The following is a 23,949-nucleotide window of genomic DNA, read 5'->3' as shown; positions in this document are numbered from 1 at the left end:
TTTATGAATAGGAAGCATTTAGATGGATGTGGGCCAAGTGCTGGCAAATGGGACTAGATTAGGTTAGAATATCTGGTCAGCATGGACGAGTTGGACCGAAGGGTCTTTTTCCATGCTGTACATCCCTACGGCTCTGTGACTCTGAAAGGAAATTTGATTAATCTCAAGTTAAAAGTGCAGTATTCTCTCCAAAATGATTTTAATTCCAAAATGATTTTAATTGCGTTAATTTCAGCTGTTTTGATAAACAGTTTATTGCTGAAAAAGTAACCGTCTGCTCGCATTTGCTTCTGTAGCTTTTGGAAGAAGTTACTTTCTGATATTGTTCCATTCCAGTTAACCCTTTAAGTGCTGGTGTCATTCTGGCAAATCCTGTACCTGCTCTGGCCCCATGCACTGATACCTGATCCCTTCTGTTTAATTATTGATGAGAATATGAGTGCTTGCTTCATTGGATTGGTGATCCAGATCAGCAGAGTTAAGAACTGTGCTATTTCTTCCTGCAGAGTGTGGTGAAGCTAATGAGAGGACTCCTTCAGTGCATGATACGCCAGGTACATTACCTTCATATGTTTTGGAACTTAGAAATAAAAAATAATCGACATGCTCGTGGTAATTTTCAACTTGTTTATGAACCGTGGCTATGCCAACAATTGATTAAATTTTTTAAAATACCATGTTGGAGAAATTCAGCAGAACCTGGCACACATCCATGGACGATGAAACAAATTTAACATTTTGAGTCTGATATGACGACAAGACATTGATATTGGACATCCAGTTTTGTTCCTGTTTACTGTCACTGTATTTATGAATTAATCCCCTAAACCAGATTATCCTGAAAGTTAGTTTTCATTCAAACATGTCTCATTGTATTTAACTAACTCAATGTTGTAACAGTGTGTGTTGATGAGGGTAATGCAGTTGATATGGTGTATGTGGTCTTTCAAAAGTGCATTTGATCAATTATCTGACAATTGCTAGCAAAGTTGTTGCCTATAGAATAAATTAGACAATGGCAGTATGGATATGAGGATGCATAGAATACATATGGTTTGTTAAGCTATTTCACAAGCTGACCTGCCATTTTCAATATTGTACGCAGATGTACCCACATACCCTCTGCGCCTGTCTAGAATGGGATTCTTTTGGTTATATTGCCTCTCCCTTTTCTTCCTATCAAAATGTATCACTTCGCACTTCTTGGCATTAAACTTCATTGGTCGCTTGTCTACCAATTTCACTAACCTGTCTCCGACCTGTCACTCTTCAGTTCACAATACTTCTGAAAGTTTGAGACTTGTATCTTACCTGCTGAAGACTGGCTCAGTAATAACATTTATCAAGAAAAGCAGTGGTCCTCGAAAAGCACCAAGTTAAAGCATTCTGCAGTCCAAAAGCAACCACTTATTACTCCTCTCTGTTTCCTGTCTCTCAGCTGAGTTTGCAGCCATATGCCTATGTTTCTTTGATCCCTCAAACTCTATATTTCAAACATCTCAAGAGCTCTGGAGTTTTTGCCCTGCCCTTTCCCCTTATAACACTGTATCTCACTTCACCGTGGAGCTCAGTTACCAGTGGTGTGCCACAAGGGTCTGTTTTGGGACCACTGCTGTTTGTCATTTTTATAAGTAATATGGAGGTAGGTGTAGAAGGATGGGTCAGCAAATTTGCAGATGACACTACGGTAGGCAGAGTTGTGGATAGTGCCGAAGGATGTTGTGGATTACAGAGGGACATAGGTAAGATGCAGAGGTGGGCTGAGAAGCGGCAAATGGAGTATAATGCGGAAAAGTGTGAGGTAGTTCACTTTGGAAGAAGTAACAGGAATGCAGATTACTGGACTGATGGTAACATTCTTGGCAGTGTCAATGAACAGTGAGATTCAGTGTCCAGATGCATAAATCCCTGAAGGTTAAGAAGGCATATGGTGTGTTAGCGTTTATTGGTCAGAGGATTGATTTTCGGAGCCATGAGGTCATGCTTCAACTGTACAAGATACTGGTAAGGCTGCACCTGGAGTATTGCATGCAGTTCTGGTCACCGCGTTATAGGAAGGATGTGGAAGCTTTGGAAAGGGTTCAGAGGAGATTTACTAGGATGCTGCCTGGAATGGAAGGAAGGTCTTACGAGGAAAGGCTGAGGGAACTGAGGCTGTTTTTGTTGGAGAGAAGCAGGTTGAGAGGTGACTTAATCGAGACATATAAGATAATCAGAGGGTTAAATCAGTTGGACAATGAGAACCTTTTTCCTCAGATGGTGAAGGCTTCCATGAGGAGACATAGCTTTAAATTGAGGGGTGATAAATGTAGGGCAGATATTAGGGGTACTTTCTTCACTCAGAGAGTGCCGGGGGATGGGACAGCCTACCTGCAACAGTAGTAGACTCGCTGACATTAAGGGCATTTAAATGGGCATTGGACTTACATATGGATAATAATGGAATGGTGTAGCTTAGATGGGCATCAGACCAATTTCATAGGTCGGCACAACATCGAGGGCTGAAGGGCCTGTACTGTGCTGCAAAGTTCCATGTTCTATAAGATGCAGGAGCAAATGTAGGTCATTCAGCCCATCTTTTGCTCCGACATCTTAGGCTCTGAGAATCATGATGCTCCAATATTCATTGTTATCGTGGTCAAGTGTAATAAAAAGAAATTGAGCCACTAGGATCCCCACAGAGCTTTTTGGGACTCTTCCAGTGGACTGTTGGCATTTCTTGGTGAAGATGGGAGGTGGGGGAGGGAGTGTAAAGGTAGGCAGCTTTTGTCGTGGAACATCTCGTGAGCAACTAGCCTCCTGGCTTGAATTCTTCTTCTTCCAGCTGGTTAATATCTTAATTGTGTTCTGCTGAATGTCTTAATTTACTGTAAATCCAATGGTATTTTACACCATAACTCCTCAAGTGACAATTCAGTTTAGAATGTGCATGAGGGGCTTAGGTAAAGTAAAGGCACATGTGAATTTAATTTAATCCATCTTATTTTACCTTGCACAGTACATTTGAATGTTTTACCATGTTGGCAGTGCCATATCAATGCAGGTTGTTGGTGCATCACCAACTTTAGTGATGGATGGGAATTCAAGGATTGTGTGCTCTGTCAGAGAGCAATTGCCACATCTACATCACTTCCATCATGGCTATGATCATAGCGATCTGTTTTGGTCCAGGTGGAAAAAGTGGAAAAGTTCAAGCGAACACAGAGTACAAAGGACTCCCTCCATGCCAAGTACAACACCTCCACCTGTGGTACTGTCGTCGCTGATGATGAGTGGGGTCATCTCCAGGTGGATGCTACGTCCCTCTATCTCTTATTTTTGGCTCAAATGACAGCCTCAGGTAAGGACTGTGTTGTGAAAGATTATTTCTGAACAGGGAGAAAAATTGCAAGGTCTGAGACTGTTCTCTTGCTCAATTGTTCTGGTGACCTGTAGCTATATGGGACATCTCTGGGATGTGTCTGGACTCTGTATGCATGATGTTCACTAATGCGTATCCCACAGGGCTCCCTGCCCTTGGGACACATATAGCTCCTTGTGAGTTCATTGCATGAGTAACTGAAGGGCCCAGCTCTGGGGAAGGGGCCAGGGTTGACCATGGAGTTTTAGAAGGGTTGACCATGGAGTTTTAGAAGGCAAAAGTGAGGGCTGCAGATGCTGGAAATCAGAGTCTACATTAGAGTGGTGCTGGCAAAACACAGCAGGTCAGGCAGCATCTGAGGAGCAGGAAAATCGACGTTTCATGCAAAAGCCCTTCATCAGGAATGAATTTTAGAAGAATGAGGGAAGAGCTAATTGAGATGTATAAGATGCTAAAGACAAAGTAGATGTGGAGAGGATGTTTCCTCATTTGGAGCAAACTGGAACGGGAGGTCATGGTTTTAGGATAAGGGCCGGCAGATTTAAAACTGAGATGAGGAGAAACCACGTTTTTTCAAAGGGTGGAATTAAGACCCCAGAGTGCGGTGGATGCTGGAACATTGAGTAAGGAGTTAGATTTTTGATTAGTAATGGGTGGTGGAGCTGAGGCTGTGATGAGACGAGCCATGATTGTATCAAATGGGGGAGCGGGCTCGAGGAGCTGAATGGCTTACTCCTGCTCCTCGTTCTTATGGATAATCTCACCTGGATCATTGACATCCCATGAATGAATGCATATTCTCTCTATTTATAAACTAACAGCTTCTTATCTAAAGAAGGTGTTGCTTATGTTGCGTCTGGCTGCCTTGGCTGTCACTTCAATTTGGGGTCCCCTGTGTTTACCAACACTGCCTCTGTTTTTATTGACTCCACCTAACCTATGTGACTTTAATCACTTCTCCAAAATGGCTGGTGAGGATTAGTTCCTGAAACTCTGTTCTGTTTAGACAGGAGTCACGTTCAGAGGCTGTTCTTTTCCAAAGGAACGTAACGTTCTCTGTATCAGTGGGTCGGAGGAGCAGCTTTACTGTGGGTCAAAGGTAGCTCTGTATGAGCGAGAACTGCGCGATGTGGTTTTGCATTAATTCAGTTTTTATTCACTTTTCCGTAGGGTTACGCATCATTTTCACCCTCGATGAAGTATCGTTTATACAGAACCTTGTATTTTACATTGAGGCTGCCTACAAAGTAGCTGTGAGTATTTGCAGACAGTGAGATCAGAAACACAAAAGAATTTGACCTATTGTCCCTTTGTTGGCTGTGTTTTGGATGCAGCATCTCCAACGCTGGCTCACTTGTTGGATACGTGCAAGTTATCAGCTTACTGCTGAACTGAGCTGGCAATCTTGGATGGTTATTATGCAGGAGGTGGCTATTTGGCCCACTGTGCCTGACCTAGCTCATTAAATCAGGATTGGGGTAGACAGGCCAGAGAATTCTCTGAAACATCTATGGGTTTGGGGACAAGGCAACCTAACAATGCTCTTCAGTCTGCTGGTGGGAATGTGCAGTCTTATTCTATTCAAGGTCACCTCTTTACCTGTTTTCCCCCTTCCTGTTATGATCCCAGGATAATCAGGACAAGTTAGATCCCACAATGAAACGCGACTCGAAGAGTTTTGTTTTTGCTTTGTTTACCTTGATGGCCAGTCACTGAACATATTCACAACAGACTGTCAATATATTCTTTAATTTAAAAAAAAGTCAAAGGTTATTACGCAGAAAAAGAAAAGAAACATTTGTACACTATGCACAAATTATTTCAAATAGTCCTTTTTCAAATATCAGCATTAAAGTTTAAACCCTTTTACCCTCAACAGCAACTATATGTATAGTCAAACCACCAGGAAGGGTCATTTGGTCTCCAAGTTAAAGTTTAGTCAGGCCAAGTGAACCTAGAACTTTGTTTCTCGGGCTTTCTCTTACTGATGTTTGAAGCAATTTCAGAGCAAGTATGTGGTTTTCCATACACTTAGCTTCCAGAAGTTTTCTGTTTCTGGATATTTCCTCTTGATCCACGCAGGACTTTTTCCCAGCCCTGACTGCTTGGGGGTTGCTAAGACTAACAGCAACGCTTTGCTCTGACTGAACACACACACACTGTCTGACCTTATGGATGGTTCTATCGTTCTGTGATATTGGACATCTCCTGCTAGTCAACAGAAGATTTTTTTCCCAACCAAAACGCTTGTTCCAAATGCACTAGACTATTCACCTCAAGTGTTTTGATGTGTCCATCTTATTTAGGTGCATGTAAACACAAGACTGCAGACAGGCAAAAGTGAAGACTGCAGATGCTGGAAATCAGAGTCTAGGTTAGAGCGGTGCTGGAAAAGCACAGCAGGGCAGGCAGCATCTGAGGAGCAGGAAAATCAACGTTTCGGGCAAAAGCCCTTCATCAGGAATGAATCAGACTTCAGACATTCCAGCCACAACTCGGTGGTTAGCACTGCTGCCTCACAGTGCCAAGGACCTGGGTTCGATTCCACCCTCCGGCGACTGTGTGGAGTTTGTTCATTGTCCCCATGTCTGTGTGGATTTCCTCTGGGAACTCTGTCTCCTCCCTGCAGCCCAAAGATGTGCAAGCTAGATAGATTGGTCATGCCAAATTGCCCGTGGTGTCTAGGGATGTGCAGGCTAGGTGGGTTAGCCATAGGGAATGCATAGTTGCAGGGATAGGGTAGGGGTGTGCGCCTGTGTGGGATGTTCTTCAGAAGGCCGGTGTGGACTGGATCACCCTGGTTTGGCCTGGATCGGCCTGGTTCCACACTGTAGGATTCTGTGATGGGCTCAATGGACTCAATGGGCGAAATGGCCTGCTTCCACATTCTGGCCATTCTGTGATTTGTCCATCCCTAATTGCCCATGAATGGAATGGTTTGTTTGACCATTCCATTCATGGGGATTTTTAGAGTCAACCATATTTAAATGTTTTTAAGATTGACTCGTGACATTGCGCACGCTGGCTAGCCAGAATTTATTGTCTGTTCCTAGATGCCTCCTTGAGAAGGTGGTGGTGAGCTGCCTTCTTGAACTGCTGCAGTCCATGCCCTTAGGGAGGGAATTCCAGGATTTTAGCCCAGTGACAGTGAAGGAGCAGCAAAATATTTCTAAGTCAGGATGGTGAATGGCTTGGAGGGAAATTTGCAGGTGGTGGTGTTTCCACATATCTGCTGCCCTTGCCCTTATAGATACAAAGGGTCGTGGGTTTGGAAGGTGCTGTCTGAGGAGCTTTGTGTATTTCTGCAGTGCATCTTATAGATGCTATTGAGCATCGGTGCTGGAGGGAATGGATGCTTGTGGAGGTGGGGCCAATCAAATTGGCTGCTTTGTCCTGGATGGTGTTGGAGCTGCACCCATCCAGGCAAGTGGGGAGTATTGCTGAGTCTTCAGTTAGAGGTAGGCCAGACTAGGGGAGGACGGCAGATTTTCTTCCCTGGGAATGGTATCATTGGAACAGCTCTCTCATGGGCTAGGATGGCCACTGAATGGCCTGTGCCTCTTTTGTGCAAACAGACAGGGCTAAAACTGCCATTGAGATTTTAATCAATCTGTTCCAAGATGTTACAACAGAGCTGTAGTGTTGCTGGGACTCCCAGTTTAGAGGTAGGGACACTGTCACCATGCAAACAGCACCTTAAAGCTGTGATTTATGATTGGCTTAATTGTGCAACTGTTTCAAAAGTACATATTGTATTTAAAATATTCTCCCTATGGCGTAAATTCTCCCCCAAAATTACTTGTCTCAGAAATGATGTCCACCCGTATCTCTGTCCAGGCAAAGTGATGTCTGTTATGACTGCTTTCCTTGCAAGCTGGGTCTGCCAAGTTATGATTTGAATGTTGGAGCTGGTCAGAGAGATTGAAGGGCCATTCATTCCTGTGTAAATACAATGGCTTTTACACTGCACTCTGCCAACATGAGGCCAGATACGGTATTGGCAAGACTTAGTAATCTCAAAGAGAGCACAAGTCAGGGGAAGGCTCTGTTACTGTATTCTATTGTATGCTAACTCTCCTTCCCTCAGAATGCAGCTCGTTGCCAGCCCGAGCAGTTCCACATCCCTCGCCGATCATTTTCCTGTCCCTGCTAACATCTCAGTTGGGTCTGACCATATTAAACTTCCCTGGCCACCTCCCCTGATTGTCACTGGGTGGAAGAAGCACGACAGATTGAACTGCTTCCAGCTCCCACATTGCCAGTGTTCATGTGAACCTGTACAGGCCCCTTGAGCCTGCTCTGCCATTCTGGAAGATCACGGTGGATTTGACTACTCCGAGTTCCATGGGAATGGCCAAGGTAATTCCAAATTACCTTTCACACCCTCGCTTGTCAAGAACCTTAGTCAGGCTCTGCCTTATAAAGTTCAAAGCCTCTGTTTCCACCAGCCTTTGATGGCACCGTAGCTCAAGTCCCTGCCTCACAGCAGCAGGGACCCAGGTTTGATTCCCGCCTCAGGCAACTGTCTGTGTGGAGTTTGCACATTCTCCCCGTGTCTGCATGGGTTTCCTATGGGTGCTCTGGTTTCCTCCCACAGTCCAAATCATGGAGATGTACAGCACGGAAACAGACCCTTCGGTCCAACCCGTCCATGCCGACCAGATATCCTAAATTAATCTAGTGCCATTTGCCAGCACTTGGCCCATAAACCCTTCCTATTCATATACCCATTCAGATGCCAATTAAATGTTGGAATTGTACCAGCCTCCACACTTCCTCTGGCAGCTCATTCCATACACACACCACTCTCTGCGTGAAAAAGTTGCCCCTTCGGTCCCTTTTAAATCTTACCCCCCACCCTAAATCTATGCCCTCTAGTTCTGGACTCACCAACCCCAGGGAAAAGATCTTGTATGTTTACCCTATCCATATCCCTCATGATTTTATAAACCTCTATAAGGTCACCCCTCAGCCTCCGACGCTCTATGGAAAACAGCCCCAGCCTGTTCGGCCTCTCCCTATAGCTCAAACCCTCCAACCCTGGCAACATCCTTGTAAATCTTTTCTGAACCCTTTCAAGTTTCACAACGTTCTTCCGAATTGCACGCAATATTCCAAAAGACTCGGTGATTCTATGTGCAGGTTAGGTGGACTGGCCATGGGAAATACAGGGTTCCGGGGATAAGGAAGGGGTGTGGGTCTGAGAGGGTTACTCTTCGGAGGGTTGATGAGGACTCAATGGGCCAAGTGACCTGTTTTCACACTGTAAGGGATTCTATGATTTCATGATTAAGAATGTTCCAAAGACTCGACAAAATAAACTTCTCATCCACATTGTAAGTCACAGAATTATTACAACAGGAGAATGCCATTTGCTCCATCTAGCCTGTATTATTCCTAAATGCCAATTTCTTTGCCTTTTCCCCATATCCCGGCATACCACTGTTACGAATGAACGCTTGTTTCTTTTTCAAATCACATCACATCAAATCAAAGCTGCCTGTGTTCTTTTCACAAGTGGGAACAAGCTTCTCACCCTGTCTGCATGGGCATGGGGTCAGTCAGGGTGGAGGGTGTGGCTGTGGGGTCAGTCAGGGTGGAGGGTGTGGCTGTGGGGTCAGTCAGGGTGGAGGATGTGGCTGTGGGGTCAGTCAGGGTGGAGGGTGTGGCTGTGGGGTCAGTCAGGGTGGAGGGTGTGGCTGTGGGGTCATTCAGGGGGGAGAGTGTGGGTGTGGGGTCATTCGGGGGTGTGGAGTGTGGGTGTGGGGTCATTCGGGGGGGGAGAGTGTGGGGTCAGTTGGGGGAGTGTGGGTGTGGGGTCAGTCGGGAGGTGGGGTCAGTCGGGGGTGGGGTCAGTCGGGGTGGGGTCAGTCGGGGGGGAGTGTGGGGGTGGGGTCAGTCGGGGGTGTGGGTGTGGGGTCAGTCGGGGGTGTGGGTGTGGGGTCAGTCGGGGTGGGGAGTATGGGTGTGGGGTCAGTCGGGGTGGGGAGTGTGGGTGTGGGGTCAGTCGGGGTGGGGAGTGTGGGTGTGGGGTCAGTCGGGGTGGGGAGTGTGGGTGTGGGGTCAGTCGGGGTGGGGAGTGTGGGTGTGGGGTCAGTCGGGGTGGGGAGTGTGGGTGTGGGGTCAGTCGGGGTGGGGAGTGTGGGTGTGGGGTCAGTCGGGGTGGGGAGTGTGGGTGTGGGGTCAGTCGGGGTGGGGAGTGTGGGTGTGGGGTCAGTCGGGGTGGGGAGTGTGGGTGTGGGGTCATTTGGGGGGTGAGTGTGGGTGTGGGTGTGGGGTCATTTGGGGGGTGAGTGTGGGTGTGGGGTCATTTGGGGGGTGAGTGTGGGTGTGGGGTCATTTGGGGGGTGAGTGTGGGTGTGGGGTCATTTGGGGGGTGAGTGTGGGTGTGGGGTCATTTGGGGGGTGAGTGTGGGTGTGGGGTCATTTGGGGGGTGAGTGTGGGTGTGGGGTCATTTGGGGGGTGAGTGTGGGTGTGGGGTCAGTTGGGGGAGTGAGTGTGGGGTCAGTCAGGGAGGAGTGTGGGTGTGGGGTCAATCAGGGAGAAATGTGGGTGTGGGGTCATTTGGGGTGTAGAGTGTGGGTGTGGGGTCAGTCGGGGGGGTGTGGGGTCAGTCGGGGGAGTGTGGGGTCAGTCGGGGTAGTGTGGGGTCAGTCGGGGGGGTGTGGGGTCAGTCGGGGGGGTGTGGGGTCAGTTGGGGTAGTGTGGGTGTGGGGTCAGTCGGGGTGGTGGGAGAGTGTGGGTGTGGGGTCAGTCTGGGGGGGGGTGGGAGTGTGGGTGTGGGATCAGTCTGGGAGGGAAGTGAGAGTGTGGGATCAGTCGGGGTGGAGAGTGTGGGTGTGGGGTCATTCGGGGGGTGAGTGTGGGTGTGGGGCCATTCGGGGGGTGAGTGTGGGTGTGGGGCCATTCGGGGGGTTGAGTGTGGGTGTGGGGCCATTCGGGGGGTTGAGTGTGGGTTTGGGGTCTGTTAGGGAGGGGAAGTGGGTGTGGGGTCAGTCTGGGGGGGTGGGGGAGTGTGGGTGTGGGGTCAGTCTGGGGGGGAGAGTGTGGGTGTGGGGTCAGTCTGGGGGGGAGAGTGTGGGTGTGGGGTCAGTCTGGGGAAGAGAGTGTGGGTGTGGGGTCAGTCTGGGGAGGAGAGTATGGGTGTGGGGTCAGTCTGGAGGGGAGATTGAGGGTGTGGGGTCAGTCTGGGGGGGTGGGGGAGTGTGGGTGTGGGGTCAGTCTGGGGAGGGGAGTGTGGGTGTGGGGTCAGTCTGGAGGGGAGAGTGTGGGTGTGGGGTCAGTCTGGGGGGGGGAGAGTGTGGGTGTGGGGTCAGTCTGGGGGGGGAGAGTGTGGGTGTGGGGTCAGTCTGGGGGGGGGGAATGTGTGGGTGTGGGGTCAGTCTGGGGGGGGGGGAATGTGTGGGTGTGGGGTCAGGCTGGGGGGGAGAGTGTGGGTGTGGGGTCAGTCTGGGGGGGGAGAGTGAGGGTGTGGTGTCAGTCTGGGGGGGTGGGGTAGTGTGGGTGTGGGGTCAGTCTGGAGGGGAGAACATGGGTGTGGGGTCAGTCTGGGGGGGAGAGTGTGGGTGTGGGGTCAGTCTGGGGGGGAGAGTGTGGGTGTAGGGTCAGTCTGGGGGGGGGAAGAGTGTGGGTGTGGGGTCAGTCTGGGGGGGAGAGTGAGGGTATGGGGTCAGTCTGGAGGGGAGAGTGTGGGTATGGGGTCAGTCTGGAGGGGAGAGTGTGGGTGTGGGGTCAGTCTGGAGGGGAGAGTGTGGGTGTGGGGTCAGTCTGGGGGGGAAGAGTGTGGGTGTGGGGTCGGTCGGGGGGGGGGGGAAGTGTGTGGGTGTGGGGTCAGTCTGGGGGGGGGAAGAGTGTGGGTGTGGGGTCAGTCGGGGTGGAGAGTGTGGGTGTGGGGTCAGTCGGGGTGGAGAGTGTGGGTGTGGGGTCATTCGGGGTGGAGAGTGTGGGTGTGGGGTCATTCGGGGGGTGAGTGTGGGTGTGGGGTCAGTCTGGGGGGTGAGTGTGGGTGTGGGGTCAGTCTGGGGGGTGAGTGTGGGTGTGGGGTCATTCGGGGGGTGAGTGTGGGTGTGGGGTCATTCGGGGGGTGAGTGTGGGTGTGGGGTCATTCGGCGGGTGAGTGTGGGTGTGGGGTATTTGGAGGTGAATGTGGGTGTGGGGTCAGTTGGGGGAGTGTGGGTGTGGGGTCAGTCAGGGAGGAGTGTGGGTGTGGGGTCAGCCTGGGGTGTGGGGGCGAGGGAGGAGTGTGGATATGGGGTCAGTTGGGGGAGTGTGGGTATGGGGTCATTAGGAGTGTGTGGGTGTGGTTGTGGGGTCAGTCGTGGGAGAGTGTGGGTGTGGGGTCAGTCGTGGGAGAGTGTGGGTGTGGGGTCAGTCGTGGGAGAGTGTGGGTGTGGGGTCAGTCGTGGGAGTGTGGCTGTGGGGTCAGTCGGGGGAGGGTGTGGGGTCAGTCGGGGGAGAGTGTGGGTATGGGGTCAGTCGGGGGAGAGTGTGGGTGTGGGGTCAGTCGGGGGAGTGTGGGTGTGGGTCAGTCTGGGGGCAGAGTGTGGGTGTGGGGTCAGTCTGGGGGGGGAGGGGGGGAGTGTGGGTGTGGGGTCAGTCTGGGGTGGAGTGTGGGTGTGGGGTCGTTCTGGGAGGGGGACTGTGGGTGTGGGGTCAGTCGGGGGAGAGTGTGGATGTGGGGTCAGTCGGGGAGAGTACGAGTGCGGCGTCAGTCTGGGGGGTGGAGTGTGGGTGTGGGGTCAGTTGTGGGAGTGTGGGTGTCGGGTCAGTCTGGAGTGGAGTGTGGGTGTGGGGTCAGTCGGGGGGGTGTGGGGTCAGTTGGGGGGTTTGAGAGTGGGTGTGGGGTCTGTTGGTGGGAGGGGAAGTGGGTGAGGGGTCAAGATAAAAACAATGACTGCAGATGCTGGAAACCAGATTCTGGATCAATGGTGCTGGAAGAGCACAGCAGTTCAGGCAGCATCGAGGAGCTTCAGCAAAATTGACGTTTCGGGCAAAAGCCTGTTTTGTCCGAAACGTCGATTTTGAGTGTGGGGTCAGTCCGGGGGGGTGGGGGAGTGTGGGTGTGGGGTCAGTCTGGGGGGGTGGGGGAGTGTGGGTGTGGGGTCAGTCCAGGGGTGTGGGGGAGTGTGGGTGTGGGGTCAGTCTGGGGGGGTGGGGGAGTGTGGGTGTGGGGTCAGTCCGGGGGGGTGGGGGAGTGTGGGTGTGGGGTCAGTCTAGGGGTGTGGGGGAGTGTGGGTGTGGGGTCAGTCTAGGGGTGTGGGGGAGTGTGGGTGTGGGGTCAGTCTAGGGGGGTTGGGGAGTGTGGGTGTGGGGTCAGTCTAGGGGGGTTGGGGAGTGTGCGTGTGGGGTCAGTCTAGGGGGGTTGGGGAGTGTGGGTGTGGGGTCAGTCTAGGGGGGTTGGGGAGTGTGGGTGTGGGGGTCAGTCTAGGGGGGTTGGGGAGTGTGGGTGTTGGGTCAGTCTAGGGGGGTTGGGGAGTGTGGGTGTGGGGTCAGTCTAGGGGGGTTGGGGAGTGTGCGTGTGGGGTCAGTCTAGGGGGGTTGGGGAGTGTGGGTGTGGGGTCAGTCTAGGGGGGTTGGGGAGTGTGGGTGTGGGGTCAGTCTAGGGGGGTTGGGGAGTGTGGGTGTGGGGTCAGTCTAGGGGGGTTGGGGAGTGTGGGTGTGGGGTCAGTCTAGGGGGGTTGGGGAGTGTGGGTGTGGGGTCAGTCTAGGGGGGTTGGGGAGTGTGGGTGTGGGGTCAGTCTAGGGGGGTTGGGGAGTGTGGGTGGGGGGTTGGGGAGTGTGGGTGTGGGGTCAGTCTAGCGGTGTGGGGGAGTGTGGGTGTGGGGTCAGTCTAGGGGGGTTGGGGAGTGTGGGTGTGGGGTCAGTCTAGGGGGTTTGGGGAGTGTGGGTGTGGGGTCAGTCTAGGGGGGTTGGGGAGTGTGGGTGTGGGGTCAGTCTAGGGGGGTTGGGGAGTGTGGGTGTGGGGTCAGTCTAGGGGGGTTGGGGAGTGTGGGTGTGGGGTCAGTCTAGGGGGGTTGGGGAGTGTGGGTGTGGGGTCAGTCTAGGGGGGTTGGGGAGTGTGGGTGTGGGGTCAGTCTAGGGGGGTTGGGGGAGTGTGGGTGTTGGCTCAGTCTGGGGGGGTGGGGGAGTGTGGGTGTTGGCTCAGTCTGGGGGGGTGGGAGAGTGTGGGTGTGGGATCAGACTGGGGGGGGGGAGAGTGTGGGTGTGGGGTCAGACTGGGGGGGAGAGTGTGGGTGTGGGGTCAGACTGGGGGGGAGAGTGTGGGTGTGGGGTCAGTCTTGTGGGGGAGTGTGGGTGTGGGGTCAGTCTTGTGGGGGAGTGTGGGTGTGGGGTCAGTCTGGGGGGGAGAGGGTGGGTGTGGGGTCAGTCTGGAGTGGAGTGTGGGTGTGGGGTCAGTTGGGGAATGTGGGTGTGGCGTCAGTCTGGGAAGGGAGTGCTTGTGTGGGGTCAATCGGGGGCGGGGGGGAATGTTGGTGTGGGGCCATTAGGGAGTTGAGGGTGGGTGTGGGGTCTGTTGGGGGGGGGGGGGGATGTGGGTGTGGGGTCAGTCTGGGGGTTGTGGGGGAGTGTGGGTGTGGGGTCAGTGTGGGGGTGTGTGGGTGTGGGGTCAGTCTAGGGGGGTGGGGGTAGTGTGGGTGTGGGGTCTGTCTAGGGGGGTGGGGGAGTGTGAGTGTGGGGTCAGTCTGGGGGGTGGGGGAGTGTGGGTGTGGGGTCAGTCTGGGCGGTGGGGGAGTGTGGGTGTGGGGTCAGACTGGGGTGGGGGAGTGTGGTGTTGGGGTCAGTCTGGGGGGGTGGAGTGTGGGAGTGAGGTCAGTCTGGGGGGGTGGGGGAGAGTGGGTGTGGGGTCAGTCTGGGGGGGTGGGGGAGTGTGGGTGTGGGGTCAGTCTGGGGGGGTGGGGGAGTGTGGGTGTGGGGTCAGTCTGGGGGGGTGGGGGAGTGTGGGTGTGGGGTCAGTCTAGGGGGGTTGGGGAGTGTGGGTGTGGGGTCAGTCTGGGGGGTGGGTGAGTGTGGGTGTGGGTGTGGGGTCAGTCTGGGGGGTGGGGGAGTGTGGGTGTGGGGGTCAGTCTAGGGGGGGTGGGGGAGTGTGGGTGTGGGGTCAGACTGGGGTGGGGGAGTGTGGGTGTGGGGTCAGACTGGGGTGGGGGAGTGTGGGTGTGGGGTCAGTCTGGGGGGGTGGGGGAGTGTGGGTGTGGGGTCAGTCTAGGGGGGGTGGGGGAGTGTGGGTGTGGGGTCAGACTGGGGTGGGGGAGTGTGGTGGTGGGGTCTGTCTGGGGGGGTGGAGTGTGGGGGTGAGGTCAGTCTGGGGGGGTGGGGGAGTGTGGGTGTGGGGTCAGTCTGGGGGGGTGGGGGAGTGTGGGTGTGGGGTCAGTCTGGGGGGTGGGGGAGTGTGGGTGTGGGGTCAGTCTGGGGGGGGCGAGTGTGGGTGTGGGGTCAGTCTGGGGGGTGGGGGAGTGTGGGTGTGGGGTCAGTCTGGGGGGGGCGAGTGTGGGTGTGGGGTCAGTCTGGGGGGTGGGGGAGTGTGGGTGTGGGGTCAGTCTGGGGGGGGCGAGTGTGGGTGTGGGGTCAGTCCGGGGGGGGGGCGAGTGTGGGTGTGGGGTCAGTCTGGGGGGGGCAAGTGTGGGTGTGGGGTCAGTCTGGGGTGGGGCGAGTGTGGGTGTGCGGTCAGTCTGGGGGGGGGAGAGTGTTGGTGTGGGGTCAGTCTGGGGGCTGGGGGAAGTGTGGGTGTGGGGTCAGTCGGGGATGGAGTGTGGGTGTGGGGTCATTCTGGGAGGGGGATTGTGGGTGTGGGGTCAGTCGGGGGAGAGTGTTGGCTTAGGGTCAGTCAAGGGTTAGTGTTGGTGTGGGGTCGGGAGGGGAGTGTGGGGTCAGTCGGGGGAAGAATGTCGATGTGGAGTCAGTTGGGGGAGAGTGTGGGTGTGGGTCAGTCTGGGGGTGAGTGTGGGTGTGGGGTCAGTCAGGGTGGCGGGGGGGGGGGGACTGTGGGTGTGGGGTCAGTCAGGGCGGCGGGGGGGGAGTGTGGGTGTGGGGTCAGTCAGGGCGGCGGGGGGGAGTGTGCGTGTGAATCTGGCTGAAAGCTAACGTTTCTGGTCTCTTTTTTTGACTGTAGGACTATGGCATGTGGGAACGTGGTGATAAAACAAACCAGGGAATAGCAGAGCTGAACGCAAGCTCTGTCGGCATGGCCAAGGTAATTAAGACGTGTATTGATTTCTTTTCAAACTGAAATATTTAAGTTGAAACGGGAGCACCAAGTTTCATTGCCATATTGTCGGCTATAATGTGTCTACTGTGGGAGAGGAAGTGGTCTTGCATTACTGACATCAATTGGGAAATCTACAACAACTGAAATGTGTTGAACTGGCATGAGCATTTGCAATAATTGTCTTGAAATGTGTGTAACTGACTTCACATTCTTGTGTTCACAACAACCTGTCCAGTTCATTCTCCTTTGGCAGTGACATGAGAAATGAGCATTTACTTGACAAAATGTGACTCCCATATCGATGTAATTGGTCATGCTAAACTGCCAATAGTGTTAGGTGAAGGGATAAATATAGTGGAATGGGTCTGGGTGGACTTGTTGGGCCGAAGGGCCTGTTTCCACACTAAGTAATCTAATCTAATCTAATCATATCGATGTATTTATTGGTCCTCGCCTCCACCGTTGCCAAATGTGTAGGCCGTGTTAGCGTACTTGTCATCACATGTCAGCACGTGTCACGGTGTGTAATACGATATGAGCGTTGTCAGGTTGACAGCTTTCCTGAATCTCGCCAGCTGCTGAGGGCATACACTTGCTGTGTCTCTTTTGGTTTCTGATGTGATGGAAGGATGTGACACCATCGTGATACCTGTCATGAAGCCTCTTATTTATAGTGATCTTATACGACGGAGACTCATGTTGCATCTCATCTTGGAACACCAGCTGTTCGGCTGAGCTCATTGCGAAGACTCTCTTTGAAGAAAGTGTCATGTGCCACTGTGATGGACATTTGCTGTGAACACCCTGGGGGTCAGGGTTGAACCTTGGCCAACCTTTGCTAAGGCAGAGGGACATATGGGGCTGAGGCCACAGCCATATCGAGTAGCAGAGCAGTCTTGAAGGGTTGTGTGTGCCCTTCATGTTCCTAACATTGTTTGTTGCTATAGTTCACCGCTCTGCGCTGGACTGAGTTCCTGGTGGATGTCAGGCTTCAGCCCTCCTGAGTAAAGGGAAGTTGTTATGAGACAGGTCAACACACAGGACTTGAGCATCTGATCCAGCTCGGTGCCCAGAGTGATGTGAATAGAATTATAATTAGTATGAGGTTTGTGGTCATTTGTACCCGAGTGCTGAAGTTTACAATATTGCCTCTCATGGCACAATCCCAAGTACAAAGTACCGAGGGAGAGATCTTAGAGAAACAAAGGAAAAACTGTTACATTACCTTACAGTGCTACATAGTATAAGTTAGAAAATAAGAGATACAGTTAAAAGGATAAACGTTACAGTCAGATAAACAGATTACAGATAAACATGACATGGCAGTAAGTCAGCACAAGGAGATTTCACACATGGTCTGACTGGCCTCACTAGCCACTGACTGCCCACAACAGTCCCCAGTCCAACAACCGCCCCTGCTTCACTCCATGTCTCCAACCTGCTCCAGCCCTCAGCTGATCCAAGGTAAGTTTTCTTTTCTTAAAAGAAAAACACTTTAAACTCTTTGGGGAAAAAAAAGAGAGGAAGGAAAAGAACAATGAAAGAGCGGCTGGATGGACAAGCACTGGGCTGAGAAGCCCACTTGTCCATCGCCACCTTGAGTTATTGTCAGACTCCCCCTCAGGATGCCAGCAGGAGGAGGCCTGGTTAGCTCACACCTAAACACAAGGTCTCCACTGTAAAAGGTCACCTCAGTCAGTGAGGAATGCTGCATTGGTAAACTTTCAGACATAACAATGATGCAACACTTTGTACACTGGGGATTTACCAATTAGAAATGTCCAGTAATTGGAGCTGAACCATTTGTCCTAGCAGACTGCCGGCTAGATTGACACCAGGAGCAAGTCTGGTGGTGTGGGTCTTTACCATGGAATGCCAGCACCTACAGGCTAAATGTCCTTCCCTAAAGGGCATTAGTGTACCAGATGTGGGTGGCACAATGGCTCAGTGGTTGTGGGCAGCACAGTGGCTGGCACTGCTGCTTCACAGCGCCAGGGACCCGAGTTCGATTCCAGCTTCGGGTGACTGCATAGAGTTTGCACATTCTCTCTGTGTCTGCGTGGGTTTCCTCCGGGTGCTCCAGTTTCCTCCCACAGTTCAAAGATGTGCAGGTTAGGTGGGTTGGCCAAGCTAAATTGCCCATAGTGATCAGGGATGTGTAGGTTAGGTGCATTAGTCAGGGCTAAATAAAGAGTAATAGAAGAGGGGAATGGGTCTGAGTGTGTTACTGTTCAGAGGGTTGGTGTGGATTTATTGGGTCGAAGGGTCTGTTTCCACACTGTAGGGATTCTGTGATTTCAGATGGGTTCTTACAACAATCAATGATCTTTTCCACAGTCACTATCCCTGCGAATAACTTTGAATTCCAGATTTAATCACTCAGATCTGAATTCTACCACTGGCAGTGGTGAGATTGGAACAGAAGCTCTGGGTCTTCAGTGCCATGATGTAACCACTCCACCACCATCTCCCTGAGGCTGTAATGGTAGTTCCTGCAAGCTGATGTGCATGCTTCAGCTAGACCCCTGTTGGACTTGGGCAAACACCTGCTTTACCCTTGGCTGGGATAATGATGTTTCAGGAATTTCCTGGTTCAGAGTGCAGTACTCTCCTGAGAAGTTGCCAGGACACTGAGACGGCACAATTATAAAGCCTGACTGGTTTAGCTGCTGTTAGATAGGCACCCCTTCATATTGCTGCATTGAACCCATTGGGTGGATGGATCGAGACCAAGAATCTATGGCAACATGAGGAGAAACCTCTTGCTGATGCAGTGAGCATGGTACCTGTGAGTGTGGGCAAGGCAGCTTCAGGATCTGAATGTGCAGGGTTACAGAGAGAAGTTGGGGATGGTGACACTGAGTGAGTGAGATGCTCATTTGGAGAGCCCGAAAGCATGGGAGGAGGCCATTCAGCTCATCAAGTCCACACTGACCCTCCAGAGAGTGTCCCACCCAGACCCAACCCCCTACCCTATCCCTATAATTCCCATGTCCACCTAGCCTACACACCCCTGGACACTATGGGCAGTTTAGCATGACCAATCCACCTAACGTGCACATCTCTGCACTGTGGGAGGAAACTAGAGCACCCAGACGAAACCCACACAGACACAGGGAGAATGTGCAAACTCCACACAGACAGGCGGGAATCGAACCCAGGACCCTGGTGCTGTGAGGCAGCAGTGCTAACCACTGAGCTACCGTGCCATGTTCTGTTAAGCTTTAAAATGTAAGGAGCAGTCCCTGTGGTTTCTGGTACGCTGCACCTTTTCCTGTGTTCTGTTTGTATTAATGGTAACAAACTCTGCCAATAACACTCAGAGGGGCATTTCTATTTGAGAGAGTGCTAAGAAACACCGCTGCGGGGTGTTCCAACTGTGCTGTGCTGAAACGGACCCGTGAATTGTGAAACCGTGCTTTCCTATTTTGGTCACTGTTGTTCAATGAGCAATCCTTTGGTTGCAGGCTGTATGAGCTTTGGTTGTAAACAAGTTTATTCCCAATTGGTGCAGGCAGCTCTGGAGGCAATTGATGAGCTGGATTTGTTTGGTGCACGTGGAGGTCCCAAGTCGGTGATTCATGTTCTTCCTGATGAGGTCCAGCTTTGCCAGGTAAATGTGAGAGAGAGAGAGAATGATGAGACTGAGTGATTTGATCGCAGCACTGCCATTTTATTGATCACTCAAGATTCCAAGCGAGTGGTTCTTGTTTAATTGACTGTTCTCTTTTTATTTCAGTCCATTCTTCTTTCTATGTTACCTAGAGCTTCAACATCCAAAGAGATCGATGCCGGACTTCTCTCAATTATTTCCTACCCGGCTTTTGCTGTGGATGATATTGATCTTGTAAATATCACGAAGAATGAAATAATTACAAAATTGCAGGTAAGTTTGTTTTTTATTTAAAAGTCAACAATCTGTACTGTCCGGTGTAATAAGTCGGCTGTACAACAGAAGAATGAGGCAGGCGAGAGTTTCCTCATAGAAACGTATAAAATCCTGATGGGACTGGGCAGGCTGGATGTTGGAAGAATGTTCCCAATGTTGGGGAAGTCCAGAACAAGGGGTCACAGTGTAAGAAAAAGGGGATAAAGGGTAAGCCATTCAGGATGGAGATGAGGAAGGATTTCTTTGCTCAGGGAGTTGTGAACCTGTGGAATTCTCTCCCACAGAAAGCTATTGGGGCCAGTTCAGATTAGATTCCCTACAGTATGGAAACAGGTCCTTCGGCCCAACAAGTTTACACCAACCCTCGGAAGAGTAACCCACCCAGGCCCATTCCCCTACCCTGTATTTACCCCTGTACTAATGCACCTAATACTATGGGCAATTTAGCTTGGCCAACCCACCTAACCTGCACATCTTCGGACTGTGGGAAGAAACTGGAGCACCGGAGGAAACCCACACAGACACAGGGAGAATGTGCAAACTCCATACAGTCGCCCGAGGTGGGAATCAAACCCGGGTCCCTGGCACTGTGAGGCAGCAGTGCTATCCACTGAATTCCTGAGATATATTCAAGAGGGAGGTGGACATAGTCCTTGTGCTAAAGGGACCAGGGGGTATGGAGAGAAAGCTGGAGTGGGGTAATGAAATTGATCATCACCCATGATCATACTGAATGGTGGAGCAGGTTCGAAGGGCCGAATAGTCTCCCCTGCACCTGTTTTCTCTGATTTCCTGTTACTGAATACACTACGCGTTTATCTGCAGCTTTTTCAGTAAACATTAAGTGAAGTGGTAGATAATGGACTATCTCGGGACATAGTCTGTGTGGACATCCAGAAGACATTTAATAAGGTTGCACATATGAGACAATTAATGAAAAGTGCATCGAATTGCAGTCAATCTGTTGCCTTGGAATAGAGAATTAGTGAGAATGTAAGAGCTGACAATAAGGAAAATTATTTAATCCCAGTGATGAGAATACTGGATGAGTGTGATTATTTGTTACAGCCTGGCTTTGATTGTCCAGAATTACTTAAATCTGTGGAAGAGTCAGGGCTAAGGAGACAAGCAGCTGGACTTCAGAATAAATTGAAATCCAACAGACTTAGCCCAGCTGATGGTTTTGTTTTGCTGTGCCTTTCACTCCAGTAGGCTCTTCCTCATGCTCATTCTGATTTAGATTTGATTTATTATGGCCAAAGGTTCCTAGTGAAGCGTTTTATTTTGTGTGCAGTACAGGCAGATCATACCTCACAATGTGCATTAGGGTAATAGAACCGAACAAGGAGTATAATGTTACAGCAGCAGAGAAGGTGCACAAATAGCGAGATCAACATTAGTTTAAAATTCGAGAGGTCAATTCAGGTGTCTGATAACAGCGGGGGAGAAGCTGTTCCTAAATCTGTTGGTATGTGTGTTTTGAGCTTTTGTATCTTCTGGGAGAGGTTGAAAGAGATTTAAATCAGGGTGGGAAGGTTCTATAGTATGTCCCAAAAGGTGTGACCTCCTGGTCCAAGTATAGGTATTGCTGAGCTTCCACTAGTCACATGGAAATACTTGCTTGGCATCTGTTGCTAAACTGGATTGTGTGTCTCGCTGGAAATTCTCAGCCTCATCCAATTCTCTCTCTCTCTCTTCTCTCCCCCCCCCCCCGTCTCTCAACAGTTGGTTAATCACAAGAGGCTGGGTATTGGCAGCCTGCGGGTAGGCTTTCTCCTCACTTATGTTATGAAAAACGAAACTCATCAGTTTTGTTTTTTAAGACATTTCCAAAAACCAAAGCCGAAGGTCTTTCAGAAAGCAAACCCTTTCAGTAGACATGCTGAGCTCAGGCCTTTTGGGGAAAAAGAAAATTCACTTGACCCGAGCAGTGGATCTAAAATTAAAGCTTTTTTTTCCCAAAGGGCCTGAACCCGGGGAGTCTACATGACTATTCAGGTCCATTCAGGCCAAACAAAGGACTTGAATGGAACAGACCTCAATCCAAAACTGAAAACGTCCTTCATCTGAAATGCAGTTGGTCCCGAGGTGATTGAATAAAGCATTCCTGACCTGCATCTCCATATTAACCTCATTATTTTCTTGCTTCTAAAAGCTTCTCAGCTGGGTCCAAAGTTCATGCATCATATGTCATGACACACAGGCATAACAAAATGGAGACTGAACACCATATTCTTAACCCTTAATATAATCGATGATGACATTTGGCACAATGTGTGCTTCAGTTAACAGGGTGTGTGTGTGTGTGTGTGTGTCAGTAAATAATGAATGATAAGGAGGAGAAATTCACAAAGGGACTTTAATTGGTCAATTTAAGTGAGGAGTATCGTGGCAGATGGAGCTCAGTGTATGAGCCTATCCCTTTGGGAGAAAGTTTTGGTAGTGAGAAGCTGGGAGCTGAGGGTGAGCAGAGAGAGAGAGTTAGGAATCCGCATACATTTATTGGTTATTGGTTAGGAGTGTGGTTGGTTATGTTACACGCAGGGTTCAATGGAGAGTGCAGGAGGGCACGCCAGGAGCAGCACCAGCCACCCCTAAAGATGAGGTGTTGACCTGGTGAAGCTACCAAACAGGATTACTCACATGCCAAATGGCATACACAGCAAGTGATAGACAGAGCTAAGTGATCCCGCAATCAACAGATCAGCTCTAAGCTCTGCAGTCCTGCCACATCCTGTTGTGAATGGTGGTGCTCAGTTAAATAACTCACTGGAGGAGGAGGCTCCACAAATATCCCCATCCTCAATGATGGAGGAGCCCAGCACATCAGGGCAAAAGATAAAGATGAAGCATTTGCAGCAACCTTCAGCCAGAAATGTGGAGTGGATGATCTATCTTGGCCTCGTCCAGTGGTCTCCAACATCACAGATACCAGTCCACAGCCAATTCGATTCACTCTACATAATAGCAAGAAATTGTTGGAGGCATTGGATGCTGTTCAGTCTCTGGGCCCTGACAACATTCTGGTAATAGTACTGAAGACTTGTGTTCCAGAAATTGCCGCTCCCCTAGCCAAGCTCTTCCAGTGTAGCTACAACACTGGCACCAATCCGACATTGTGGATAATTGCACAAGTATGTTCTATACACAAAAAAAAACGACAAATCCAACCCAGCCAACTACAGCCCCATCAGTCCATCCTTGATCATCAGTAAGGTGATGGAAGGGACTATCAACAGTGCTATCAAGCAGCACCTGCACAGCAACAAGCTGCTCAGTGATGCCCAGTTTGGGTTCCACCAGAGTCACTAGTTCTGATCTCATTACAGCCTTGGTTCAAACATGGACAAAAGAGCTGAATTCCAGAGGGGAGGTGAGAATGACAGCCCTTGACGTCAAGGCCGCATTCAACCTAGTGTGGCATTAAGGAGCCCTGGCAAAACTCGAATCAGTGGGCAGCAGGGGGCAAACTCAACTGGATGAAGTCAATACTGACACATGGAAGATGGTGTTGGAGGTCAATAATCTTAGCTCCAGGACATCTCTGCAGGAGTCCCTCAGGCTAGTGGCCTAGCCCCAACCATCTTCAGCTGCTTCATCAATGACCTTCCCTCCATCATAGGGTCAGATGATTACACAACATTCAGCACCACTAACGACTCCTCAGACACTGAATCAGTCCATGTTCAAGTACAAGATGATCTAGACAGTATCCTGACAAGTGGCAAGTAACATTCACGCCACAAAAATGACCATCTCCAACAAGTTAATTTCTTGTTTTCTTTGAAAAGCATGTAGTTTAAGCTGAAAATTAAATCACAATCGAGAATCTTCGATCTGAGCAAGGATAATTATTGAACGTTGGCTGTGGGAGACTGTATAAATATATTAAAAGGTTTGACAGTATGTATGGTTAATATTTAAAGAATGGTTAGAATTTAATCTGAGGTTTGGAAAAACAAGATGGATTCCTTTAAAGCAAAAGTCCCAAGCTGGAAAAGCATGGCTAACAACAGAAGGTAAAGATAATATTAGATCGAAAGGGGAAGCTTATAGAGTTGTCAAAAAAAAATTGTGACCCTGCAGATTGGAAAAATGTTAGAGTTCGCTCAAGGAAGGCAAAGAAATTGAAAATGTCAGTAAAATATCAAGAGACACGCAAGTGATTGGAAATGCTCCTATGGTTGTGAAGTAGGGGAAGTTGGTAATGTGGGTTCGGCACAGACAGAGACAGGACAGTTTATAATAGGAAATATAGAAAGGGCAGAGAACTTTAATAAATAGTTGGTGTTTGTCTTCAGTGAGGAGAACACAAGACAACTCCCTGAAATTAATAAGATCCAAGGGTCATTTAAGAGTGTGGAACTGGAAGAAATTTAGTATTAGTCAAACAGAGTATTGGGGAAAATAATGTGACTGAAAATTGACAAATTGCCAGGAGGTTTTGACTTTCAGCCTCGTGTGTTTGAAGAGATGATTATGAGAGAGTGGATTTA

At 50.6% G+C, this 23,949-nt stretch overlaps 1 protein-coding gene across 13 annotated transcripts in view; it reads left to right on the top strand.

The window, feature by feature from the left end:
* LOC122555467 (phosphorylase b kinase regulatory subunit alpha, liver isoform-like) overlaps positions 1 to 23,949 on the top strand; it is a 143,471-nt gene that overhangs the window by 11,228 nt on the left and 108,294 nt on the right. For all 13 annotated transcript variants that reach the window (XM_087993152.1, XM_087993149.1, XM_087993151.1 and 10 more), the window contains exons 4-9: positions 507 to 554; positions 3,172 to 3,340; positions 4,532 to 4,614; positions 15,469 to 15,549; positions 19,079 to 19,177; positions 19,304 to 19,450. In XM_087993152.1, the coding sequence (XP_087849278.1) occupies positions 507 to 554; positions 3,172 to 3,340; positions 4,532 to 4,614; positions 15,469 to 15,549; positions 19,079 to 19,177; positions 19,304 to 19,450 (627 nt within the window). The remainder of the gene's footprint in view (positions 1 to 506; positions 555 to 3,171; positions 3,341 to 4,531; positions 4,615 to 15,468; positions 15,550 to 19,078; positions 19,178 to 19,303; positions 19,451 to 23,949) is intronic.

Source organism: Chiloscyllium plagiosum, unplaced genomic scaffold (genome assembly GCF_037043375.1).
Source record: "Chiloscyllium plagiosum isolate Xiang-an unplaced genomic scaffold, Cpla_swu_hap1 HiC_scaffold_12, whole genome shotgun sequence".
NCBI lineage: Eukaryota > Metazoa > Chordata > Chondrichthyes > Orectolobiformes > Hemiscylliidae > Chiloscyllium > Chiloscyllium plagiosum.
Note: the sequence above shows the minus strand (reverse complement) of the source record. Positions and strands in the feature narration are given on the sequence as shown.